The sequence below is a fragment of the Colletotrichum acutatum genome (assembly GCF_030867785.1).
Source record: "Colletotrichum acutatum strain CBS 112980 chromosome Unknown BDZ83scaffold_110, whole genome shotgun sequence".
In the NCBI taxonomy this organism is placed as follows: Eukaryota; Fungi; Ascomycota; class Sordariomycetes; order Glomerellales; family Glomerellaceae; genus Colletotrichum; species Colletotrichum acutatum.
The window spans coordinates 25183-47489 of NW_026849104.1; the positions used below are offsets into that span (position 1 = coordinate 25183).

A 22307-nucleotide genomic window follows, 5' to 3' on the forward strand; every position below is an offset into this window, starting at 1 on the left:
AATTGCAGAGAACTAGAGGAAAGAGAGTAGCAGAGAGTAGCAGAGAGTAAGGTAGAATTAGTCAAGAAAATCCTAGAGAGATATCGTGGTGTGGTGCGCTTTCCCTCCTTCTCAAGTCCCCCACCGTATGTTGTACGTGGAAAGTGCGACACAAAATCAATGACATCAAGCAGCTTGGGTAGAATTGACGGCGGGAGCTCCGGGTCTCGGTCCTGCGACGCGTTGAAGCCACGGCTTGCCAGACCGCTTTCCCCATTAGCCTTAGCGAATGGTGGGGTTTCCAGAGCTCCTCTGCAAATCGGGGAGGTTCCCCTGAGCATCCCGTACTGTACAGCTACAGCTACCCCTTGCAGCCTCCACCACAGCTTGAGGAAGATGTCAAAAACTAGAGCTCACTATTTTCTTGACGTACTTCCCAAAACTTCAAGTCTTCAGCGTAAGCCACATGATCATGCTTCTTCTTCCATTCATCAGCTATCAATCCTATAAAGCCACAATTTCCAACGCCGCCCGCTGAGAGGAAATGTTTGTGCAGCAAAAAGCTCTGTCAACCCTGCTTGTCAGAGTCGAAGTCTGTCCATGCTCTGCACAAGAATTCAAATGACACGAAAACGCCGCAATCATAAAAAGCACCAAAGCTTCTTCCGCTCACATTACGATGCAATCCCTTTCCCTTCCTCCTTGCGAACTTCCTACAACGCCGCCAGGTCCCAGTACGCGCCCACGACCGCCGCCCATGCCTGGCCGCGAGGGAGACAGCGGGAATGACGGCCCAGCACCCCCGTTGCCTTGTCGATTGACAGGACTGCTTGCATGATGATGAGGGTGTCCAGGAGGTGGTTCGTACTTGGCAGCCGCCTGCGCCTGCTCATACGTCGGCGGGGCATCATCCATGCCTTCGTCAGCCGGCCGATTCACGCCTTGTCGACGAGCAGGAACCGTCGGCGGAACCAGTGGTCGCACCATCTGAGGCGGTTGCCCAGGCTGCCGGCCCGACGTGGGCGGTACCGCAGCACCGCTAACGTTGGTGCTAGAGTTTCGACGGCTGCCGCGAGAAGCAGTTGAGTTGCCATTGCTGTTGCTGCGTGCGCTGGTACCGGTTCGGGCAGCCTGCCTATCGGCTGCACGTCTAGTCGTGGGCCCTTGTTGCAGTCGCGCTTGTTGCTCGATATACTGCTCGCTAAGCTGACTCTCGCGCCGACGAGCCGACTGCTCTGCCCGATGGCGTTGTTCCTCCTCTTCCTGCAACTGAAGTGCGAGGGCGAGATCTCGATCCTCCTGCTCATGATTCGGTGACAGGGGCATTTCATCACCTTGCGCCGGAGCCTCGAGGTGCTTGTTGCCGCGGCCGGGCACAGTAGTCCAGCCTCCCTCATTGGCGCTACTCGTGTCGATTCTCGGTAGATTTTGGGCATTGTTTCTCGAGGTAGGTTGTCCCATAGAATTCCCTTGCGGTTGCTCCCCGCCCACGATTCTGAAATCACCAGAATAGTATTCCGTGCGCTCGCCATTCACGTCGGCTAGGGATTCCCAAACAATCTCGTCGTGGGTGGCGTATCCTGCGTCGGTGACGAGGACCAGGAGCTGCTGTGTCGCAGGGTGCCGGTACAGTGTTGAAAAGTGGTCGTTTCTAAACAGGATGGCAAAAGAGCCGGGCTTCATGGCCTTCGTGATAACCTCAAGTCCAGATGGCGTCAACTGCGTAGCTGAAGTCTCCAGAAACGCCTTTATTGACTGTATGTCTGAGTATATCCGCTCCTCCTCTTCCGTCAATTCTCCTAGCTTTTCCTGCAGCTCCTCGTCTCGGAAGAGGAGCGTCTGTACGTCTTCAAATGAGGCCGCCTGGCGCTCAAAAGCAGGGTAGGCCGGATCATTCTTAGTGGGCAGCCACCCATGGATAAGCGGGATGGCGAAAGCAGCATAGAGTGCCATCTCTCGGGTGTCTTCGAAGGTTCCGGGAATCAAATCGTCGCGTTCGGTAGGGTGCAAGTGAGTCAAGGAAGTGCGCTTGAAGGCCTTGATGATTTCAGGTGTGGGAACAAAACGTGGGTTTACGTTCATTCCCGTATGAAGACCCTTCAGAAAGGTATACAACTGGGATACATCAGGCAAAGCTTCTTGCGTTCGCCTCATCAGCTCGTCGACGACAGCGTCCAGTAAGTACCCGAGACTGATTTGCTCTCGAGAGCGGAGGACCTCTATCAAGGCCGTTTCTGATAGAGATGACGGAGTTGTGAGTGTGAGCGCGTTAACCAAAGCAAGAAGAGGGCAGGGGCCGTTGGCATTCTGTACGAGGATCGGCGAAACTCGCGGGTTCTTGTCAGTACTATGATCGTGCCAACGGACGTTCTTGATCTGGTATGTTTCGGCCTTGCCGTCCACAGGGCGTGGGGGTTGGCGCGGAGGTTGCTCTTCGTCGTCGTTCCGAGGAGGCAATGCTGGCGCTACTTTGTCGTCAGAGACCTGATCGGGCCTATCGCGCGATTGGTCTGGCAATTGCGATCTGCCCGGCGGAGGGCCAGCGGGCGGCTCGACGTCGATGAGGTTCCAATCATCCATGGGCCCATCTTCGACTGTGGGAGGAGGAAGGACAACGGGCGCGGGGGCAGGAGCCTTTCCCTTGCCCTTGTTCTGTCCGCCTTCGTCGTTCCAGGCATCCTGGTCTGCAGCGGCATCGTTGGGAATCGATGCCACTGGCAATTCTAGTGGTTTCTTGCTCTGATTCTCCGGCAAGTCGTCCCATGCCGGTGAGGTAGGTTCTGAGGGGAGCGATAGCAGTGCTGGAGATGTCGAAATAGCGGGCAATTTTGGCTCTTGTGTTGCAGCCCATGCATCGCGCTCAGACTCTCCGCTATTTTGAGTACGCAAAGACTGCTGGGCGCTGGCGGCGGCAGCTCTCTGCGCATGCTGGTCGAGGGCAGGTTGCCATGGATTATTACTGATCTCGCCGGTGCTCATCTGCGAGAGTGGCTGCGCCGGGGGCATCGTCGGGGTCCCAATGGTGGGCGGTGATGTTGGATTTGAGTCGTCGCGGACTTCCTTGCGCTTGAACGGGTTCGTGTCGGATCGTGAAGGTGGCGCTCCTGGCCGTAATACCAGTGGGATCTCGTTGGACTCGCTTCTTGTCTCGCCGGCGGTTTGAGGTGGATGGCCGTCAACGTCATTCCATCCTCCGTTGGTCATCTCGGGGGCCTGTGCCGTGACCCCGCCAGGCTTCAGAGATTCGGGAATGTCTTGGGGTATCGTTTGTTGGTTCAGAGCAGCGGCGCCCCTTTGCTGCGGAGCATCGTCCCAAACACTGTCTACGTCGGAAGGAGAATCGGTTGCGCTCCAGAGCTCCTTCCGCATGTCTTCCACTCGTGGAGCAGCAGCGTTGGTGTCGAGGGAGGTCTCGTTGGGAACGGGCTTGCGAGTAACCATGTCGACGAGGGTCCCGAGGTCTCGGACTTGGGTGGTCGTAACGGAATGAATTCGTGAGGGGGGCTGTCGTTCGTCGCAAGCAAATGGAAGCAATGCGAAATTAGAAAGTCTTCGGTTTGGGGGGAAATCCGCTGCTGGGAGAGCTGCAGGTGTGGTTGAGGATGTTCGGCAAGCGGCTGGGCGAGAATGAGGGCGTGGGTGAAGGTGAGATTGAAGCTCCAGTGGGTGTCGTCATTCGTAGTGGGCTGTGAATAGAAACCTCTCAATTATTGCACTGGAGGCAATCAGCAACCAACGAGAGACAATCGACCAACGGCAATCCCGGAACCGTTAGGTAGAATAGGTAATCAAACGGCAGGCTCTTGAAGCCCGGTGTATCCCGAATGCTGTGAATGTCGGGCTGCCGAAAAGGATGAAGCCAAATGTCTGGAGGTTGCAGGAAAGAGAGTCCGAGGAACCTTGGAACGGAACTTGCTGGGAAGCCAAAAGAGCACCTCAATGGAAGCCAAGACCAGCCTGCAGCAGCTGCGGCGGCAACGGGCAAGCAGTGGCCCTGGTAAAGTACCTGTGCTGGTACAGATACTGGACAAATACACCAGGAACATCACTGCACTGTAAGGTATTCGTACACCTCAGCACCGTCGTAACGGAGAAAGCCCACGCAACCCGTCGGAACGCAAGTACCTTACACGGCGCAACGCTGGCGGGTTGCGGGCATGCACAAGTGGCGGTGCGCCTTACACTTTCAGGTTTCGCTCCTCCCAAGATCCCCCACCACCTCCTTCCAAGCTTGAGGTACCTAAAGAGGTAAGGTACTCTGGAAGGTAGGTGCTTCGTATTACGGTACGTACTGCTGACTGGGCATCTTTTTTCGTCCTGGATTCCCCATCTCTTCTACTGCGTACCTAGAGACTCTTCCCGCCGACCTCCTCCCCATCACTGCACTTCGACGTTTAGAAATGGGACCCGACAGGTTTATCTCGCACGTCACTTGACTAGATAGAAGAGACACCAATGGAACGCCTCAAGAGTTGGGACAAATGCTCCTCAGCACCTACCAATGCTGCCTCGAATCTCTAATGCTGTGTTTTCAGCAAGGCATGCACGCATGGGACCAACCCTCAACACCATCCGCCTTGCTTCACCACCAACTCCGTACCATCGCCTCTCCGCTGCGGCACGACCAAGTGGGCCCCTGGACGCAGACCCGGCGCGGCACAAGCACCTCGAGTTACGCGGACAGGGTACCGCAGCTGCCACCAGAAGCTCTCTCGCAGTCTGTAGAGCGCTGAAGGCGTGGTAGGAAGACAGACACCTGCGGCAAAGAGCCAGCGGCAATTCCACCATGCTCATTGACTGGCCCTGGCAAGACGTCGCCCTGTGGGAATATCCTTGGATACACTTTCGAGTCGTCTACCGACTACGCAAAGCGGAATCGCCAGGCAACAGCATACATGCAGGAATCATATGAGACCTACCTACTACAACACAGCAAAGCATCGTTGCTCGCATAGGACCAAAGTACCACGGGCCAATGGCTATCATCAATGAAAGATAAGACAAACGCCATTTCGTACACATGGGGATTCTTTAGCGGACATGGCGAATTTCGGTACACGCATGGTGACGACGACAATGGCTATGAACCATTTGCAGCTGTCCTCGATACTTTCACGTCAATCAATACAAAGCTATCGGGTAAGATGGCACAGCCTGTCGCCGAAAGCTTGCGCGTCCACTCGATAAGCACGCGCGCAATACACCACCGCCAGCCACCCGCCCGCTGTCTGATGCTCAGTGGACGACATTGCGATACCGAGATGCGACTGGGCAGCAAAAGAAAGAACCATCTTCGTCCATCCATACCTACATCTACAGCTTGACGCAGACGGCCGAGACCAGATTGAATCAATCATCATGGAACATCCAGAGACGACGGGTGGAAAATAGAAAAAAGCAAGAAACGATACCCTTGGTAAGAGATGGCCGCACCGTTGCCTAGTGGGGTAGAGATGTGGCGTCTACAGCTTCAGCCACACACACTAGACGGTACGTACTCCTCAGTCTCCATCTTTCCCATGGGTGCTCCCCGCGCAATGACGCAGCCCGCCGTCCGGTGCTCCGTGCCCGTGACTCTACCGGACAGGGACAGACCCCGCCTCTCCGTACAACACCAAAGCCTCCGCCGTCTAGCTGTGTGAATGCCCACAATGCCTTAACAGCAAGCCCTTGGGTGGTGACGCCTCATCTGTTAGTGTCAAAGCTATGTTCGCTCGGAGGCTTGTATACGCGCATACAGCCCGCCCACAGTTCATACAACCCTCAGCCCTTTTTGCAACTCGTCAAGGCCCGAGCCTCCGTTTCAAGACGGGGTCAAAGACGGGGGACACGCCGGCTGCTGCCACGAGGCCTAATGACCCATGGGAGTCGCCGACGCTGTACTTCCAGCTTTGAAAACCTCCTTACTTAGGTTTTCTGCCATTGACGAGGCAGGCCACGGCAGGCCTACATGAGAGGAGCCCCCCCTCGAAGCATGAATCTCGTTCAGAGCATTATGTGTGGCTTGACTAACATTGCGACCATTGTTTAAGCCTGTGAACCTTGTTCCCGAAATCAATGTCGCTCGATTTTGTCTCGATTTCCGATCTCACCTCCACTCTAATTCCACTCTTCCCTCGGCACTGCATCTCTCTCGAACATGCCCCATAGAGCCCGTTCGTGGCCGCATGGGACGGTTTGACGCTAGATGGGGAGAGTTTGATGCGTCTGCCTCCTTTTGCTTACTCGGACACGCCAAATTACAAAAGTTCTTTCATCGTGACACCTTTCCATCCTTCCATCAGGCTTGGCATCAATTCATCTCTTATTCTTACTCAGAGACATCAAGATGAGCCACAGAGTATCAACTGGAGATGCCCTCTCCTGAGTAATGTCCCGACTTGGGAATGCAAGGAGTAGCCAGTCAACTGAGTCCTCCATATAACACTCTGAACTTTGAACAAACCTTTTTTCCTTTCGAGTCTTGACAAAGTAGTGGTCTTTCTCTCGTTTCAAGCATTGATAACTGGGCATACCCCGACAATTACCCTCCTCCGCAGCGCCTGAATTCACCTTTGAGCCCATCACGCTCCCTCCACGGCTGTCAGGATTAGAGACTTGTGAGGTGCAGGAGTCACGAGACCAACTAAAACTTGCGCAAAACGTTATTCTATTATATATCAGAAAGAGTTGTAAAACGAAAATGGAAGGGAGGCGGGAAATGTACTCGATAATTGTCTTCAATCTTCAAGGAAGGTTGAGATAGGAAGTATTGCGGACGTAATAGAAACTCTCAGAAATTGACCAATCAACCGCCTCAACTCGCTCAAGGCATATTGCTCTCCCAGGAGGTTCTAGTAGCAAAAAGAATCACGTTTCCCTTCGCTTCCATCGTCGCCGTGAGAGATGAATAGAACGGCAGTAGCTTCTTCTTACTCTGCGGTTCTCAGGTATAACTGCTATAGCACTGGCGCATAATTAAGTTCCGGGAAAAGCATCCAGATATCATAAACCCGCTATCTTTTTCTTAAGGTTCTAGATCTGTGCTTTGGATGTGATGTGATGTGATATGATGAGAGACAGACAAAGAGAAAAGACGCGCACGCTACGGCTCCGACTTGCAGCTCAGAAAGGTGCACCATATCGCCAACTGGAATGCCGGAATAAAATAATCCTGAAATGCCTTTCCATAGAGGTATCTCGTTATCTCACAGCACGTTTAAGGCAACATTTTGCTAAAGATTAGGTGAGGTTTCTAACAACTCGAAGCAACTTACTTATTCACAGCAATCAGGACATCATCATCGACATAGCCACCCCAAAAAAGATGCAAGTCCCGCAGCAAGACAAGGTGGTAGCTTCAACCCAACCAAATGCCTCATTTTGGGCAAATTTTTGACATGACCACCCAGCCTGAACCACCTAGGCACGAAACCAGAGCAAAACAAGGGAAAAAAAGAGCAAAAGAACAGTTCTCAACTGCAGCTGTGGATTCCAACCACTGAATAACTCCCCGAGGTGGGCTCGAACCACCAACCTCCAGATTAACAGTCTGACGCGCTAGCCAATTGTGCCATCGGGGATAGTTGAGAAGGAAGCTTGCTGGAGCTCCTGGTTGAGGGTCCTACGATGCTGTGGGGGTTAAGAAATGATTCCAACACCTCGTGTGTGTCTGTGGGCAGCAGAGGGCCGACGCCGACCGACTTAGGCGAAGTTTGGGGCTGTGGATCACTTCAAGAAGGGGACCTCCACTTCAAAAGGTGTGGGACATACCAGACATGGGGTAAATGGAGAAAAAGAGAAAGGCTGTAACCATAAAGGTCCAGGGAACATGTCGATTCTTGATCCTCAATGGGAGGGTAGTAGGGCGAGAAGACAGAAAAGGCATATCAGGGCGTGGAGAGGGGAAAGAGGATATGAGAAGAATACTGCATCTGCATCACAAGGACGACAGAAGGGAAAAAAGGGGACCAAAGGCGGAAAGAAAATGCCCGACGCGGAGTTTCCCAACAATGCTATGAGTCTCAAAGAGTTCTCCCCAGAAAACGCCAAACAGAGAAAAGTGAACCGGACGCGTCTCTCAGCTTCTCCGAGCTCTCTTTCCATTTCATACAAAGCCTTTGCCTCCCTCCCTCTCTCTCTCTCTCTCTCTCTCTCTCATCCGCTCTATTCCTCTTCAAATTGTAATCACCAGACAGACCCCCAAACGCATTAATTACCTCCCCACGCGGAACGTCTCCAGTCTCTTACACGAAGGCATCTCAAACTCGTCCGCCCTACGCATTTTATCCGGGTCCTGGAAGAACCACCCGCTCGCCGCATCGTACATCCGCTGCCTCGCCATCATCTCGTTCTCGCACTCGAACCGCAGCGTCCTGACCAGGTTGTTCTCCGCCGTCTGGTCCAGCTGACTGAGCTTCCCCTTGGAAAACGACTCAACCTCCTTAGGGTTCACAAAGTACTTGACGTTGAGCTTGGGCGTCGTCCGCCCCAGCGTATAGGCGCCCTTGGGGTTGTCGTAGACGATGCTCGGCGTCGCGGGGCCGCCGCCGCTGAAGAGGCTCGAGATGAGCGGGAAGACAAAGAGGAGCAGGATCGGGAGCAGGCCCATGAGCGTCGAGAGCCCACCGCCTTCTTGCTCCGTCGCCTCGCGCGGTCTCCTCCGCGGCCGCGCTCCGCCGAACTGGTGTACCCTGAAGCCCGGGCCGCCACCAAAGTTGAAAACGAACTGAGGTCCCGTATCGAAACCTGCGCACCATCATTAGTTCCATCGCCCAGTCTCTCGAGATAGTTCATTCTTACCTCCACCTCCGAAAGGTCCACCACCAAACCCACCACCGCCAAAGAAGCGCTGGAACATCTCCTCAGGCGTCATCTCCTCCATCCCACCACCACCACCGCCACCACCTCCTCCTCCCCCTCCGCCGCCCTGCCGCCTACCGAAACCGCTAAACGGATTCTGCGCCTGTGCCTGTCCAAATCTCGAATCGGGATCCGTGCCGAACCGGTCAAACTTTTCGCGCTTCTCCTTGTCGCCCAGCACGCTAAAAGCGCGGCTGACCATCTTGAAGGCCTCATCGGCGTGCTCGTGGCCGTTCTTGTCCGGGTGAGTCAGGAGCGACTGCTTGCGGTACGCCTTCTTGATCTCGCTCTCCGTCACCGTCGTCTTCACCTCCTCGAGGCCGAGGATGTCGTAAAAGGCCGTCGGCGAGCATTTCCGGATCCGCAGGACGGCGGCTTTCTGATCGACCGTGTAGGCGCGGGCCTGGTTGCCCTGGTTGTGCTCGCGGTTGCGGGCGCCGCCGCCTGAGTCGGCGCCCGAGGCTGTTGCGCTCGGCATGGTCTTGCTGTGTATGTTTGTGTTTGGTGTTTTTTCCTGGTATGGTAATGTGGTTGCCGGGGCAAAATCGAGGTAGTCGTCTATCGGATGATCGGAATCAGGTTATTGATTGCGATTGACGGTATTTGGTATGGAAGCACACAAAATGTGTGCAGGGCGAATCGGGAACCGTCGCGGCCGTGGGTGCGCGCAGTCGTTGGAGGGTACGATGTTGCGTTGATGGGTTTTGCCAATCTGGCAAGATAGGCGATGCAAGGCTAAGAGCCCACGTTACTGATGCGATGCTCCCCCGCACCAGGTGCAGCAAACAGCTCGCTGACTCGGGACTCTGTCGTCAATGAGCCCGGAAAGTGGCGAACGATCTTGTGTTTTCACCGGAAGGAATCGCGTGACTGTCTTGCGAAAGAGAAAGAAATGTAGACCAAGGTCGCAAGAGTTCCAGCCAACATGGGGGGAACAAGACACTGTACCAAGTTCCAATCCACTCGATGGGGGTCGAAATTGAGAGACTCGCCCGACGCCCCGGAACCACTGACCAGCTGATTGGGTATGCGGCTCAGCTGACTCATCCGAGCAGGGTCTCCTCTTATCGATAACGAATGTCACTAATACGGGAATGAGCTAAGGTACCTTAGGACCATGAAGTAAAGGTCCCTGCTGCGACTCCAAAAAATCAGTGACGATATCCTTTCCTCTCTCCTCCCGCGGAATCAGCTCAATCTTGCGGTCGCCATAATCCCAGATCCTCCAACGACAATGGCGTCCGAAAACGGCCTCCCAGACACGGAAGACGTCAAGTCATCAGTCTTCAGCAAAATCCACGACTACGGCAGTACGCACATCTACCTTGAGAACATCCCCATTCAGCCTGCCCCCCACTAACACTCTTCAGCAAACCCCCTCCCGCCCGCAATCCACGCCATCCTAATCGGCGCCCTCCACGGCCGGCCCCTCAAGATCCTCCCGGCCTCCTTCGCGCCCGCCCTCCTCTTCAGCAGCTACGTCAATCTCGCCGGCTTCCCCACCGACAGCGCGGGCTTCACCTGCGCCCTCTCGGGCCTCTACGCCCTCCTCGCCCTGCGCCGCCGCCAACCTCTGCGGAGCAAGTTCACCGCCCGCGGCCTCGTCCGCGGCACCGCCATAGGTATGGGCTTTGCCAACTCTGCTGCCGGCGCGTGGGTGTATGCCAATGGCGATCGGAAGAAGGACGAGGTGGAGAGGAAAGAGAGGAATCGCTGGGGCGGGGAGTCATGATAGAGAGAAAGGAAGACAGAAAGAGAGATATTTTAGAGAGTTGCCAGACGAAGAGAGAGAAGACTCAAGGCAGATCATGTTCAAAGAGGGCATGATGCTCTTCCGTATGGTCTCTGCCGGGGGAGTGCTGCCACTCTCCTGTCAGGTGGTGGTCTTGGCTCGGCTCGAGTTGTCTGAAGAAACACGGAATGCCAAGCCAACGTAGACGTTAATAGTATCGATTGTAAGGATTATTGTACGATTATGGGAGAAGTCTGATAGGATAGTAAGATACATCGAGTCATGAGACGAAACGTCGTTACGCGAAACGGCAGCGTCTGGGGATGGATCGACATACACACATGCAATGTTCTCGATAAACGCTTGGGGTAATTAATGCTTACACACGGAAATAGCAAGCGTGGAGACAGAGAAACGGTCACTTTACGGGTAGACCGAGTTTGTAAAATAACATGTACACAAATTTCAACCATGTAGAAATCAGTCATGTTGACTTGAGTTGATTACGTTTGCAGAAAGGTCATAACCTCCCAAAATGGTCAACTATCCAGACTACCCTACCAAGGTAGTAATACAATACAACAGAAAGGCAGGAAAAAAACAAAGCCTGTACGTGATGAAATGCCATTGTCGATGACCTCCCAAGTCTCGAATTAACGCCAAAAGGAGACATCTCAGCTCTTGATGAGTCCCCAGTATTCTGTCTATCCATACAAAGGAAAAAATGAAGGAAGCCGGTCCAGCCCAGGCAGTCTGTGCTGCATCTTTGAGGGCGGCAGTCCCAATGTACCAAACTTTTTGTGTGTCCTCATTCTTCTGTCCCGTTTCATGTACTTCGACTCATATCGTCGATCTTCCTCTCACCAGTGCTGTAACAGCCTTCTCCCCTCTCTTTCATCATCGATCTGTAGTCTTCTTCTGTCTTTGTGTAGGGTGTAGTTGCTGGGTAACAGTCTCCAGTTTTCTTCTAGAGTGCTGTACCATGCTGCGCTGCGCTCCACCAAGTTCTGACTTCGGCCAAGATCCGCCCAATGCCAAGCATTATGCAGAAACGCTAGAGTCTGTAACATCCGCGACAGGGTCAATTACTTCACTTCTTTGACGCGTCTGGCTGTCGTCTGCATTCTATGCCCCGAAATGAACCAGACGAAGACGACAAAGACAGTGAACAGCGTCACTCTCATAAAGTGCCGGATCCGAAACCGCATATTCGCTTCGTGGACGAACAGGTTGGAAAGATCCGAGAGATCAAAGTCGGTGAGGTACTTAACATCACAGTCTCTGATCTTGGGCTCAGCGTATGACCGATACTCATCGACAATGGTGTTGAGCTCCCAGCCGGTCACCTTGCGGACCACCCCAACGACACAGCCAGTGCGATGCTATAGTCATGTTAGTGGGCGAACGATACCAAAATTGTCTGGTGTTGTAGACATACCTTGCCATGGTTGCAATGAATGAGCAGGGGGTGGTGCTCTCGGTTTAGAACAAGTCGCAAGATTGACTTCATTGTGCGAATGGGAATGGCCTCCTTCTTGGTACCCTTCATATTAAAGACGTGGTGACGAATACCGTTGCTTGACATGAAAGCAGTGTAAGGTTCATCGACGTCATCCTTTTGAACAAGGGTACTAAGAGCAATGTTAGAAACGGCCTCTGGGGATAATGGAACCCTGTGGTGACTTACACAATTGATTTGAGACCAAGATTGCGGATGAAGCCAAAGTCTTCAGGCTTGGGATAGCTGCTTCGATAGACTCCGGGGACAACAACGCCAAAGTTGATGGGTCGTCCATCAATAGGCAAGACTCGCTCAATGCCAGGCGACATCGGTGAGCCTAGGGGCGATTTCGCCTGGTCGTTGACTTTGAGAAGTCCATCCTCGCGCCTGGCCAACGTCTTCTCTCCAACGATGGCGACAGTTTGAGAATCGTCTTCAATCGCCTTCATGATCTGCTTCTGTATAGAACCCTCCAGCGTAGAGTCGGAGCCAGCTACGGACTCGCGCGATCCTTGCCGCGAAGGGCCCTTGATTTGGTATTTGTCGGCCATCTCAACAGGGATGGGATCGTCTTGCTTGGAGTTGCGTCTCGCGGGATGGTAGGTAGGATGTTCTGCGGGATGACCACCTTCGTCTTCGAAGAACTGTCTCGCACTTCGTTTTGAGACCACGGCACCAGCCATGGTATGGGGTACTGGTGTAAGTCGTGGGTGGAGTGATCGTGGAGTGAGCTTGATCGCGTGACTGTTCACGGGCGTCGCAGTACTTATATCTTCTGGGGTTCGTGGGTAGTAAAGTTCAGGGTTTCGGAGAAAGGTAAGGAAAGGGTAAGAGGTCGTGTGAGCGAAGCGGTACGTGTTGTCGATTGGTAGTTAATTTTTGAGGAGTGTTGAAAAGCGTGCAACGGTGTTTTTCCTCCCGTGGGACAAGAGGCAATGTTGAAAGATGTCCCTTTGCGTGTCTCTAAAGAGCACAGGCAGAAATCTGACGGGCGGCAAGTTGGAAATTGAGGTCCATCTTGTCGTGAATCGCGGGTAAGATAGTCTTGTTGGTGGTGTCGCAGGCGTAGGCGACGGTTCGTTTTCGCAAGGTCTCGGTGACGAATTTGGGAATCCCAGCTGTGCAAGCGAGAGAGAGACAAATGAAGAGCGTTCGAGGGGTTGTTTAGATAGTTGATTGGTATTGGTTGTAGAAGTGAGGCATAGGTAGGAAAAGGAAGAGGACCCTGGGTGCGCGCGGGAGGAGCGGGTTAGTAAATGAGCATCGTAATGTGTGGGATGGGTTGAATGAATGGTCCGCGGTGTGGTGCGTGAGGTGGGTGGGACGTGGGTGCGGTGGAGGAGGCTGAAGTACACCTAGGCCGAGGCCTTGGTGAAAAGGTACCTCTGAGCCTGCCTGCCCTGACTGCCCGCGCAAGGAACCCAGAGGTGAATGACGGGGAAGGCCTGCTGCTACGTACCTTTTTCTTCTTCTACTGGCATCCGAATAGCTTTGGCTTTTGGTCGAAATGCTTGGCCAAGACGAGACGAAGTGAAGTGGGAGGAATGGTCTGCCTTGGGGGTTGTCTCAGGTTCAAGGCCCAAGTATTGGTCTGAATTTTAGGAAGGGGGAGAGGGGAAGGGAGAGGTAGAGAGAGGCACACGGAGAGAGGAAGAAAAAGATTGATTATGATGGGTGAAGGCCAGAGGGGTGATGGTACTGAGTGACTGAGTGAATGGGAGAGACCTGAACGGACTTTGAAGGCGGAGGTCGGAGACAGTCTCGACAATGGAGAACCAGGAAGGCACGAAGGGGAGACGAAAAAAAAAGGAGGGGTGGGGTGGTGGCATCACAAAATTTGGGGAAGGGACGCATGTACTTCATACCTGTCGTACCTTGCTTCTATAGACGGGCTCAAAGGTACATCGACACTTCTGGAGGTTCACTCTCAGACTACGGTACACTCACTGAAGTTTTTGCTGGAGACAGAGAGGGACAGGAAAATTCATAGGGAAAATGCATTGCTTCCAAGGTGACAAGTGTGTACGAAGTACTTTTTAGTGGGCTGGACCCGGCCAATGTAGACCTCAGGCCAGCGAGAGGCCAGGAAGGGTGAGGACTCGGCTTACCATGTATCTCTTCCCCAAAGCCCGCAGTGGAGATACAAGAGATGGTAGTGTGGGGGACGCAGCAAGGGTACGTCCACTAAACCACAAACAAACAAGGTGCGACTCCGGGCCACTCTGCCACTGAAGTTTGAGCCGAGCTGACTTTGTAAGCTTTGGGGTCACCGCAGACCGTGGATGCCAAGTTGAGGTACGTATTCCGGCATCGTGAAAGGTGCGAATGAAAGGAGCAGAGGAAGTACAAATACTTGTGATGATACGTACCTTCTCTACTCTTTCCCGTGAAATGTCGACCCTCAGGCATGATATTCTTAGCACCTTTTCGATGCGAAATGCGAGATACGTACCTCATTATTCAGTCCATCAACCTAACTCCCATTAACTTGCACAACGGCCTCTTCCTTGGAGTTTGGTACAACAATCATAAATCAACAACATCATCATAACTCGCATCAACCTGGCAAGATGGACACCCGCTGGCCGCGCAACGAAACATCAACATCCTCCAGCCCCATAGCAAGCCTGTAAAGGTACGCCACGATGGCTGGGTGGGCTGTCTCGGACTCCTTTCAACAGCACAGGTCAAAAAGGGGCGACAACAAACTTGTGACAACCGTGACAGACCGCTAAGCGATCAGGGACCAGCCAACAGAAAGGGAAAGGAAAGCACAGAGACCAGCAAAGCAGCAAAACAGCGAGCGCTATCCGTACGCATAGCAAGAAAAGAAGGAACCCCCCGACGATCTGAGCGCTGATGCAGCAGCCACAGATGATCGGCAACTCTCAGCCACGGGGCGCACCAGGACGACGAGGGAAAAGGGAAGGCGGCGAGCACCGGCCGATGCGTTTCTTGTGGCAGCACCAGTGCACCACTTTGACAGACAGAGTCGACAGACACCGGTCAGTTACAGAGATTCAGCGCCGACCCGCGGTTGGACCTCTCTACCAATGCAATCTCAACCCAAAACCTGATATGATCGGTGATCTCCTCTTCCCGTCTTCCGCGAGTGGCGGATTGCCTTCAAACCCGACCGACAAGGCGATGCGCGTTCGTCCATGCTATTAAAGGGTGTACTTCGTACTCGTACGGAGCATAATCGCTATTGCTAGCAACGCGAATGCTGGGATCAACGGGACTCCAACCATCAACTTTTCCCCAGACTTTGCCAGTCTCGATTAGAGTCGCATCTTGGGGGAACTTCTTCTCGAAACATTACTGGTCCCCTTCCTGACAGTCCGCCGGTCGAGCTACATTAAAACTGTGTGTTGTAGACTACGACAACTGGACCAGTCAGGGGAGAGACTCAAACAGGGATTCTCCAAATGACTTTCTCTCAAAATGCACCCATCCATGGACGATCAGCGATCAACAGGCGCGTCGTGTGCTCGACTTGTGCTGAATGGGTGGTGTCCAGCAGTGGTTGGCCTTCAGAGACAGGCGCCCTGCATCCTCTGCATCGCCCCGGCTCGAGGCCGCTGTTCCTCTTGCGTCCTGTCGTGCCATGTCATGGCCAGTAGGGGCACTCACGCGGACGGCGGACGCGGGGGTCTTGAGACGGCGTCAACCAGCCACATACGAACAGCCTCATCTTGCGTCGATCGAGCGCCGACGACGTACGGAAGCTGGATGACTGATCATCGCAACTGTCAACGTGACTCTTTTCTGTTGGAGTCATCCCGCAACCGCTGGGAAACAGCGGCAAATTTCGCTACGCCTACGGCCTACGGAGACTCTAACTCAACTCCTTGGACAAGACTGCATTCCAGTCCTACCTCCACCTCGAATCTCGCTGACCTCACTCCAATTCCACACAACTCATTGTAGTAGATGATACGAAATACCAATGTACCAAATATGCATACCTATAAGTTAACAGGGGCTGACTGATGAAGACATGGGGCTCTGCTCTCGAACCCTGGTTGCTTCATCACCATTCCAGACTATCGCATTCTGTCACTCGCTTCGCAGTGACAATCCGTTCGGTACGTCATTTGCTCTTGGTACGGACACTGCCCAAAACAGTCGACCCCCGCACAGGTTCGACCGAGCGTGGCATGCAATTCACATTCGGTGCAAACATCAGTGGCTTCAGCAGAGGCTGGCAGGCTGCGTAAGCTGTACGGAATCCCACGCAAGAGTTCTGTACTGTACCGACTTCCTGGTAACTAGGTATAGCGAGGCAAGCAATGTAAGGTACCTCGGTGTACCTAATTACATGCTCACATGACGCAAAAGAGGAAAGGGAAAAAGCAAACACTACAAGGCTCCAACCCTCGAACCAGCCGATTCCGTCTCAACCAGGCTACCAAAGTGACGGCATTACCTCACTCTTCATCACATCTTAAAAGCCTTGGGGCCTTGAGCCGCCTCCATCACGGTACTGGTGACGCTAGCTGATGCCATATCGAGCCTAAAATCAAGGAAAGCCTTACCTTGCGGCCCACGATGATTTTCTGATTATCCCCATTACCCGTTGGCCACCCGGAAATACCGGCACGCCTGGAGTAGCCCTGCGTGTATCGCACAAAAAGTACCCATTAACGATCACAAAGCTTACTGCAAAAAACGTTCTCGTTCTACTGCCTCTGGTAACCTTGTGACGGACCACAGTTGTGACAGGATGAGTACCGGAGCACAAGTTTTTTACACAGCACATAGAGGAACAGCACTGCTCGAATCTTGCTGTATGAAGACTAAGCTGTTATCGCTCACCGAACAATAATTTTGTCTAGGGTCCTGGTATCCGTATTTCGTAGGCCGGCCACATTCGCCTTTTTCGGCACCGAGCGACAGATGCCTGTCAGATTTTCTCGATGAGGCTGACCGGGATGATTCCCCGTTACTATCTCGGTGTTAAGTTTGGTAACCTCGCGAACGAGCGGGCTACTTACGTCCGCCCCACCGGCAAGCGGAGACTCGCCTGGATTTATCATCACTCGTTGTCTTTGTGAAGACTCCTTCGCATCAACTTCAGGTACTTTGTATCTGTTCTTGTCATCGGGGATCCGGGCCTCACAATTTCGGGTCACTGTCCCGGAAGACCCAACAAAGTGAGATGCCGAACAAGATCCTGGGCATCTTGTCGTGCTTGTTTCCCACGACCGACCGTAAACTAGTGGAACCCATTCTCTGCGAAGAAATCTTGACAGATGCTACGAGGGTAAACCCCACGATACACGAATACAAAGTAGCGTCATGAAATCACAGCATCGGTTGGCAAGCAAAGAAGCCCAGCCATGCGATGAACAGCGCCATGGCGGCGCCTTTGGCGTGTGCTAGCCCTGCCCCCATCTGGCCATCAAGCACCACGATCTAGCTTAGAACAGCATCGTAGCACACGCGTAGCAAAGTTAGCAATAACTCTCGTGCTCTCTAAACTTCTAGCGTACACCGGGCCTGTAGCGTCGGTCTACCTCGGAGGATTCCATGGCAAGCCCAACCGTGCAGCGGGCAGTTACGATTGAAATTTCGTCCGGCTCAGCCCCCCGCGACCTACGACTTTCCTAACGGTGCCCCGGCTCGACCGAAAGCAAACAGAGCCCGTCGCACCACTAATACGCGGACTAGCGGGTGCCAAACGCACAGCTGGGCCACACCACTCCGTCGCGTCGAGGCTAGATTTCCCAGAGAGGAGCGATGGGCCAGAGACCCGAGAGCGAGGGCGGGCCGGGAAAAAGAGAGAGGAAAATCGTGTGGAACGGCGACAGTGTGCATGATCGGTAATTCTCTTTTTTTCTCTTTCCAAAGCCCCCCATTCCGCCCCCGGTCCCGCCAGACTTCATTGGACTTGGGCCACTAGGGGCGTAAGCCCGTTCGACATCGTCGATATACCATTGTCTAACTATTCAACGAAAACAGCTGCCTACCCGTAACCCCAAAAACCAAAGGGCCGAGTCCATGAACCTCTCTACTCTCTTCTCTGTTTGTATACCCTAGTGGTCGCCCAGGCAATGAATCTCCTGTGTGCCCCTTATGCAGCCTTGTACCCAAATTCCGACAAACGCCGCTGAACAATGCCAATCAATGCTTCGTGTTACTCATCTCATGTGCTTCTTTTGGTGTCTTGTTGTCTCTTTCTCCATAACACCCAACGGGGGCCAACGGGATCTACGAATACCCTCTAGCAAGCAGCATTCCACATCTCATGTGCGAGTATCGCGCCAATGACCGACGCGCCATGCAATCCGGACATCGGTGTCCGGTCACCCCAAATTTGGAGCGCAAAGTGACATGCCACCGCCAGCTCTCCTATCCCGAGCGACGTGTTGATAATGGACGCCAAGCTGGGCGTGCTCTCGTTGCGCATGTCCCTGATTGCGTCGCTGGTGAGGTGAATGGCAATGGCCATGCTCAGGAGCATGGCGCCAAACATTACGTCCCGGCTGTACGGGTATGACGCAGATGTCGCGTGGAGCCACGCGCCGAGGAGGATCGCCAAGGTGAAAACGTCCAGTAAGCGGTTGTTACGCAGACCAGCCGTTCGTGCCGAAGGTCCGGGGTTCGCAAGCTCGGCGTGCTTATTTCCTGTTTCCGTCTTCGTTGCCGTTGCCGTCTCTCCCTCTTCATCATCATCGTCTAGGCTCAGCGTAAAACTCGAATTGAGCAGATCGGCCAAGGAGCTGCGTGGATCACTGGGGTTCGACATTGCCGAGGGCGCGAAGAACGTGGGTTGCGCGAATGCCACTTTGCCCGTGTCGCCGCTCGCGTCCTCGCCCCGCGACTTGGACGCATCCGTCCTGCCGGTTGTGAAAATTGACTTTTTCTCCACCGGTTTCGTCAATATCTTGGGACCGTTGCGAAGCTTATGCGCCGGTGTTATCGGCGCGGGAGGAACCTTGTACCAGAACGGGCTCGAGTTTGGACCTGAATCAGGTTGCCCGAATACCTGGTTCGGTGCCTTCGGAGGTCCAAAGTCGTTAAAGGCCCGGTATTTGGATTGAGTCGGGGACCAGTCCATTTCCTCCGAATACTGGGGCTGAGGCAGCTTTTGCGGAGTGCTGATGCTAACATTTCGGTTACTCGATCTGTGCTGCAATTCACGCTGGAACAGTGCTGGTGATGCTGAGCCAACGCTCGTTGGACTTGGAGGAATGCCGGGTCTCGGGCTGGACTCGGCCAGAATGTCGTCTAAGAGGTTCGCCATATTCTTGTTGTCGTCCTCTCGAGCTTGCGCCGTTTGCGGTCTCGGTGGTGACGCAGCTGGTGTTCCGGTGTTCTGGAATAGTGGTGTCATGTCGACACGTACGGATCGTTGGGCAAGTATGTATATCTGGAGCATCGAGTCAGCAACGCCTTGAAGAGAACGTGATTCGTGTCACTAACAGCCAGCATCAATGCAGCCATCAGTCCATGGAGGCTAATCTGAGCACTTCCTTCAGCTGATCGCCCGCTTTGCATTTCGGTCATTCTCATGGCAAGAAATCGCGTAAAGATGATGAGCCCTTGAAAGGTGTACCAGTGTGACAAGCCTAGGATATGGCGAGAGAAACCACGAAAGACCTGAACGAATTTGGGGTTCCACCAGATGCTCACAGCATTGGCCCATAGACTCCAGTGTATCAGCCTCTCAGGCCGAGGAAGGAGCAGTGAGAGAGCAAGTGAAAACCTCTGGACCATTGTGCTTTCGGCACCCGCGTCCGGGTCTCGCAATGGTCCTTCATCATATTGCGTCGCAAAGACCACAGCCAAGGATGCGACATGCCACAGGTATTGACAAGAAATGCCACCAAACCAGAGCCACTTTCCCACCTTGGCCGCAATATCTAGCGAGGTCAATTGCTTTGGAGCGACCCTGACTTTCCTGCTCCTATCCATCATGCGTCGTAAGTGGTCGGTCCGTGCCGTGTAGCCGGCTTGATCTAGCTGAGCTTGGACTTTGGGCTCGCACTGGGCGCATATCTGAGGGTATCGCTGTTCGAGTCGTCGACGGAACTTGTACATATTCCTCTCGAGTTCGGCATAGTCGGGGTGATCTGGGTCTTCGGGCAAGTATTGTGCCAGGGAGCTCGTAAACAGGTGCTGGTTCTTGAGACATGTCGGGCAGAAGATGCTCTGTGATGGGGTGCAGAAGTCGGGGGACTGAGACCGCGGTATCGCGTACGTCGTCGCAGCAGGCGCTGAGGTTGTTTTGGCTACTGGAGGGTCGGTGATGTCTCCGCGCTGGGTTATTGTTGGATGAAATCGCGACTCGCAATGCGCCGTGGGTTGATTTACTTACCTCGTCCAAATAGTTTGTCGCGTCGCATTTTAGGCAGAGAAACTCTCGAATCAGGCCATCGTATCTTGTTGATGAGCGCTTGCCGCAGTAAAAGCAGGTCAGTAGCCTGCCACTTCTCAAGTTTGCCATGGCGCTTTGAGGTTCGAGGTTCCTCGGGCCACACAAAGCATTTATGCAGGTTGACGGTATGTCTTTCGTCGATATTGTTGTAGCCCAGAACTTTCGAGATTCTGCCGGGCGGTCTGCACATGTTCCTGGGAGAAAGCAGGGGAAGTCACAGGGGTCTTCAAGTCCCAGCAGGAACATGAGGTCATCCGCTTTTTCTGTCAGGAACCTCCTAGTGGGTTACCTACACTAAGGTACCTTCTGAAGCCCGGCACAAGGCGGATGCTCAGAGCAGCGCTGCTCCAATTGGATCACTCAGGATCCCCACAATTCTCTAGTGATAGCTTCGGAAGTCACTGCCAGCAGTGCACTTACATCCCCGGGCCACTTGAAGGCCATTCACCTCACGTTCGAAGGGCTTTGATACCTCTTTCATGAAGAACCTAAGAGGTAGGAATACCACTTTCTCTGTCGTTATTTCAGCCGAGTAGTCGTTGAAGACTGACCTTTCAAGCGTTCACTCACAAGGCGCCAAGCTGTGCGTAATTTTCTGTCTTTTTTTCCACAACACATTGCTAATATGAACGTTTAGAAAGGTTGAATAATTGCAATAACACCATGAACTAATGGGAATTGGCATTGGAACAACATTAAAGATCACATTACAAGACGACCATATGGCGGCTGCATCTACTTTGATCGGAATTGCTTCTGCTTTCTGTGCCCTCGGCTTAGGCCTCATTCTCAAGTCCTCATGGAGGGCCTTACTCTTAACCCTGGTTCTGGGGGTCATCTCTAGCGGTGTCTTTCTCACGGTAACTAAACCACCTGTCTTCTTGAAAGCCCAATCAATACTGACATTGTGTAGGCCCGACACCTCCAAATTCAGCAGTCTCGCTTGAAGCGACCAATTCATTTGGCTGATATCGCTGTGAAGAAGTCCACCAGTCCCAGTTTGCTCAAAGGAGCCTACTTCCTCATTGTCTTGGGCTCAGGTGGGCACACCAAGGAAATGCTAGCTATGATGGAAATCAGCTTTCCCAACGTCCCCGACATGCACCGACGCTATCTCATCTCTAGCGGTGACTCAATGTCACTCATACACCTGGATGCCTTTGAAGACGAGCTTAGAACAATCCACGGCGAGGGGCAGGTAGGAACCTTTGACAAGCACATCGTTGCGAGAGCTAGAAAGATTCACCAGAGTCTACTGACAACACCCTTTACCGCCCTGATGTCGGTGGCTCAAATCTTTCCCTTGCTGCTATCCTCTCCTTTCAAGGGCCCCAGAAATCGCCAGCAGTTTCCCGACATCATCCTCACCAATGGCCCTGCCACTGGCTTCATTGTCGGTCTGGTAGCGTACCTCCTCAAGACGCTATACATTGTTCCAGAGGACGCCATGCAGGTCATCTACATTGAGTCGTGGGCCAGAATCCAGACCCTCAGTCTGACCGGGAAGCTGTTTCACTACACTGGCATTGCCGACATCTTGTTGGTTCAGCATGAGAAAGTAGCCAAGGCGTACGGCGTTACCAATGCAGGCTGCATGGTTGTGAGAAAGAAGACATGACAATTTGTCACATCTCAATCATGTCTGCCCTTGTTAGGAAAGGAGGTCGATGGATGCTTGGCATCGGAGATTGTATATTGCTATCAGCGCATGCCTCTCTTCATCAATACTAGACCATAAACTTAACGAACTCGAATGAAGCAAAATTCGACATGTTTTGATACCTGACGAGCCAACTGGCTTGGGGGCACTGATCTAAAAGCGTGAAAATCACTCCAGAACGGTCGTGACACTCTCGTCAACATCTCGTCAA

General features: G+C 53.4%; 6 protein-coding genes and 1 non-coding gene across 7 annotated transcripts; 2 read left to right on the forward strand and 5 right to left on the reverse strand.

Annotated features, from left to right (window-relative positions):
- Window positions 1-306: 306 nt before the first annotated feature.
- BDZ83DRAFT_37479 (uncharacterized protein) lies at window positions 307-3551 on the reverse strand. Its single transcript, XM_060502671.1, has one exon. It carries the CDS (start codon window positions 3418-3420, stop codon window positions 649-651), a length of 2772 nt encoding a protein of 923 aa, XP_060360771.1. The 5' UTR covers window positions 3421-3551; the 3' UTR covers window positions 307-648.
- Window positions 3552-7467: 3916 nt separating this feature from the next.
- BDZ83DRAFT_t249 lies at window positions 7468-7541 on the reverse strand. Its single transcript has one exon. It is a non-coding gene; the product is annotated as a tRNA-Asn (tRNA).
- Window positions 7519-9298, reverse strand: BDZ83DRAFT_655386 (uncharacterized protein; the record flags this gene model as incomplete). The annotated part of the gene is made up of 3 exons (XM_060510796.1): window positions 7519-7582; window positions 8178-8706; window positions 8761-9298. The coding sequence occupies 3 exons, from the start codon at window positions 9296-9298 to the stop codon at window positions 7519-7521; spliced, it is 1131 nt and encodes a 376-aa protein (XP_060360772.1).
- Window positions 9299-9892: 594 nt separating this feature from the next.
- Window positions 9893-11039, forward strand: BDZ83DRAFT_634112 (uncharacterized protein). The gene is made up of 2 exons (XM_060509074.1): window positions 9893-10130; window positions 10191-11039. Exons 1-2 carry the CDS (start codon window positions 10055-10057, stop codon window positions 10550-10552), a joined length of 438 nt encoding a protein of 145 aa, XP_060360773.1. The 5' UTR covers window positions 9893-10054; the 3' UTR covers window positions 10553-11039.
- A 598-nt stretch (window positions 11040-11637) lies between these two features.
- On the reverse strand, window positions 11638-12736 carry BDZ83DRAFT_586941 (tyrosine phosphatase; the record flags this gene model as incomplete). The annotated part of the gene is made up of 3 exons (XM_060505991.1): window positions 11638-11934; window positions 11991-12183; window positions 12240-12736. The coding sequence occupies 3 exons, from the start codon at window positions 12734-12736 to the stop codon at window positions 11638-11640; spliced, it is 987 nt and encodes a 328-aa protein (XP_060360774.1).
- Window positions 12737-17865: 5129 nt separating this feature from the next.
- BDZ83DRAFT_634125 (Ima1 N-terminal domain-containing protein) lies at window positions 17866-20645 on the reverse strand. The gene is made up of 3 exons (XM_060509075.1): window positions 20377-20645; window positions 19482-20318; window positions 17866-19428 (listed from the first exon to the last, which is right to left on the reverse strand). Exons 1-3 carry the CDS (start codon window positions 20503-20505, stop codon window positions 18280-18282), a joined length of 2115 nt encoding a protein of 704 aa, XP_060360775.1. The 5' UTR covers window positions 20506-20645; the 3' UTR covers window positions 17866-18279.
- A 513-nt stretch (window positions 20646-21158) lies between these two features.
- BDZ83DRAFT_586961 (oligosaccharide biosynthesis protein Alg14 like-domain-containing protein) lies at window positions 21159-22054 on the forward strand (the record flags this gene model as incomplete). The annotated part of the gene is made up of 2 exons (XM_060505993.1): window positions 21159-21296; window positions 21350-22054. The coding sequence occupies 2 exons, from the start codon at window positions 21159-21161 to the stop codon at window positions 22052-22054; spliced, it is 843 nt and encodes a 280-aa protein (XP_060360776.1).
- Between the last annotated feature and the right edge of the window lie 253 nt (window positions 22055-22307).

Excerpts from the sequence above, each read along its gene's own strand:
- BDZ83DRAFT_37479 (XM_060502671.1), bottom strand. The coding sequence starts at position 3,420 with ATGGTTACTCGCAAGCCCGTTCCCAACGAGACCTCCCTCGACACCAAC.
- BDZ83DRAFT_634125 (XM_060509075.1), bottom strand. The coding sequence starts at position 20,505 with ATGGCAAACTTGAGAAGTGGCAGGCTACTGACCTGCTTTTACTGCGGC. Across the intron at positions 20,319-20,376 it reads CGACAAACTATTTGGACGAG|CGCGGAGACATCACCGACCC; the intron begins GTAAGTAAATCA and ends ACAATAACCCAG. Across the intron at positions 19,429-19,481 it reads TGGCTGCATTGATGCTGGCT|ATATACATACTTGCCCAACG; the intron begins GTTAGTGACACG and ends TCGATGCTCCAG.
- BDZ83DRAFT_634112 (XM_060509074.1), top strand. The coding sequence starts at position 10,055 with ATGGCGTCCGAAAACGGCCTCCCAGACACGGAAGACGTCAAGTCATCA. Across the intron at positions 10,131-10,190 it reads CAAAATCCACGACTACGGCA|CAAACCCCCTCCCGCCCGCA; the intron begins GTACGCACATCT and ends AACACTCTTCAG.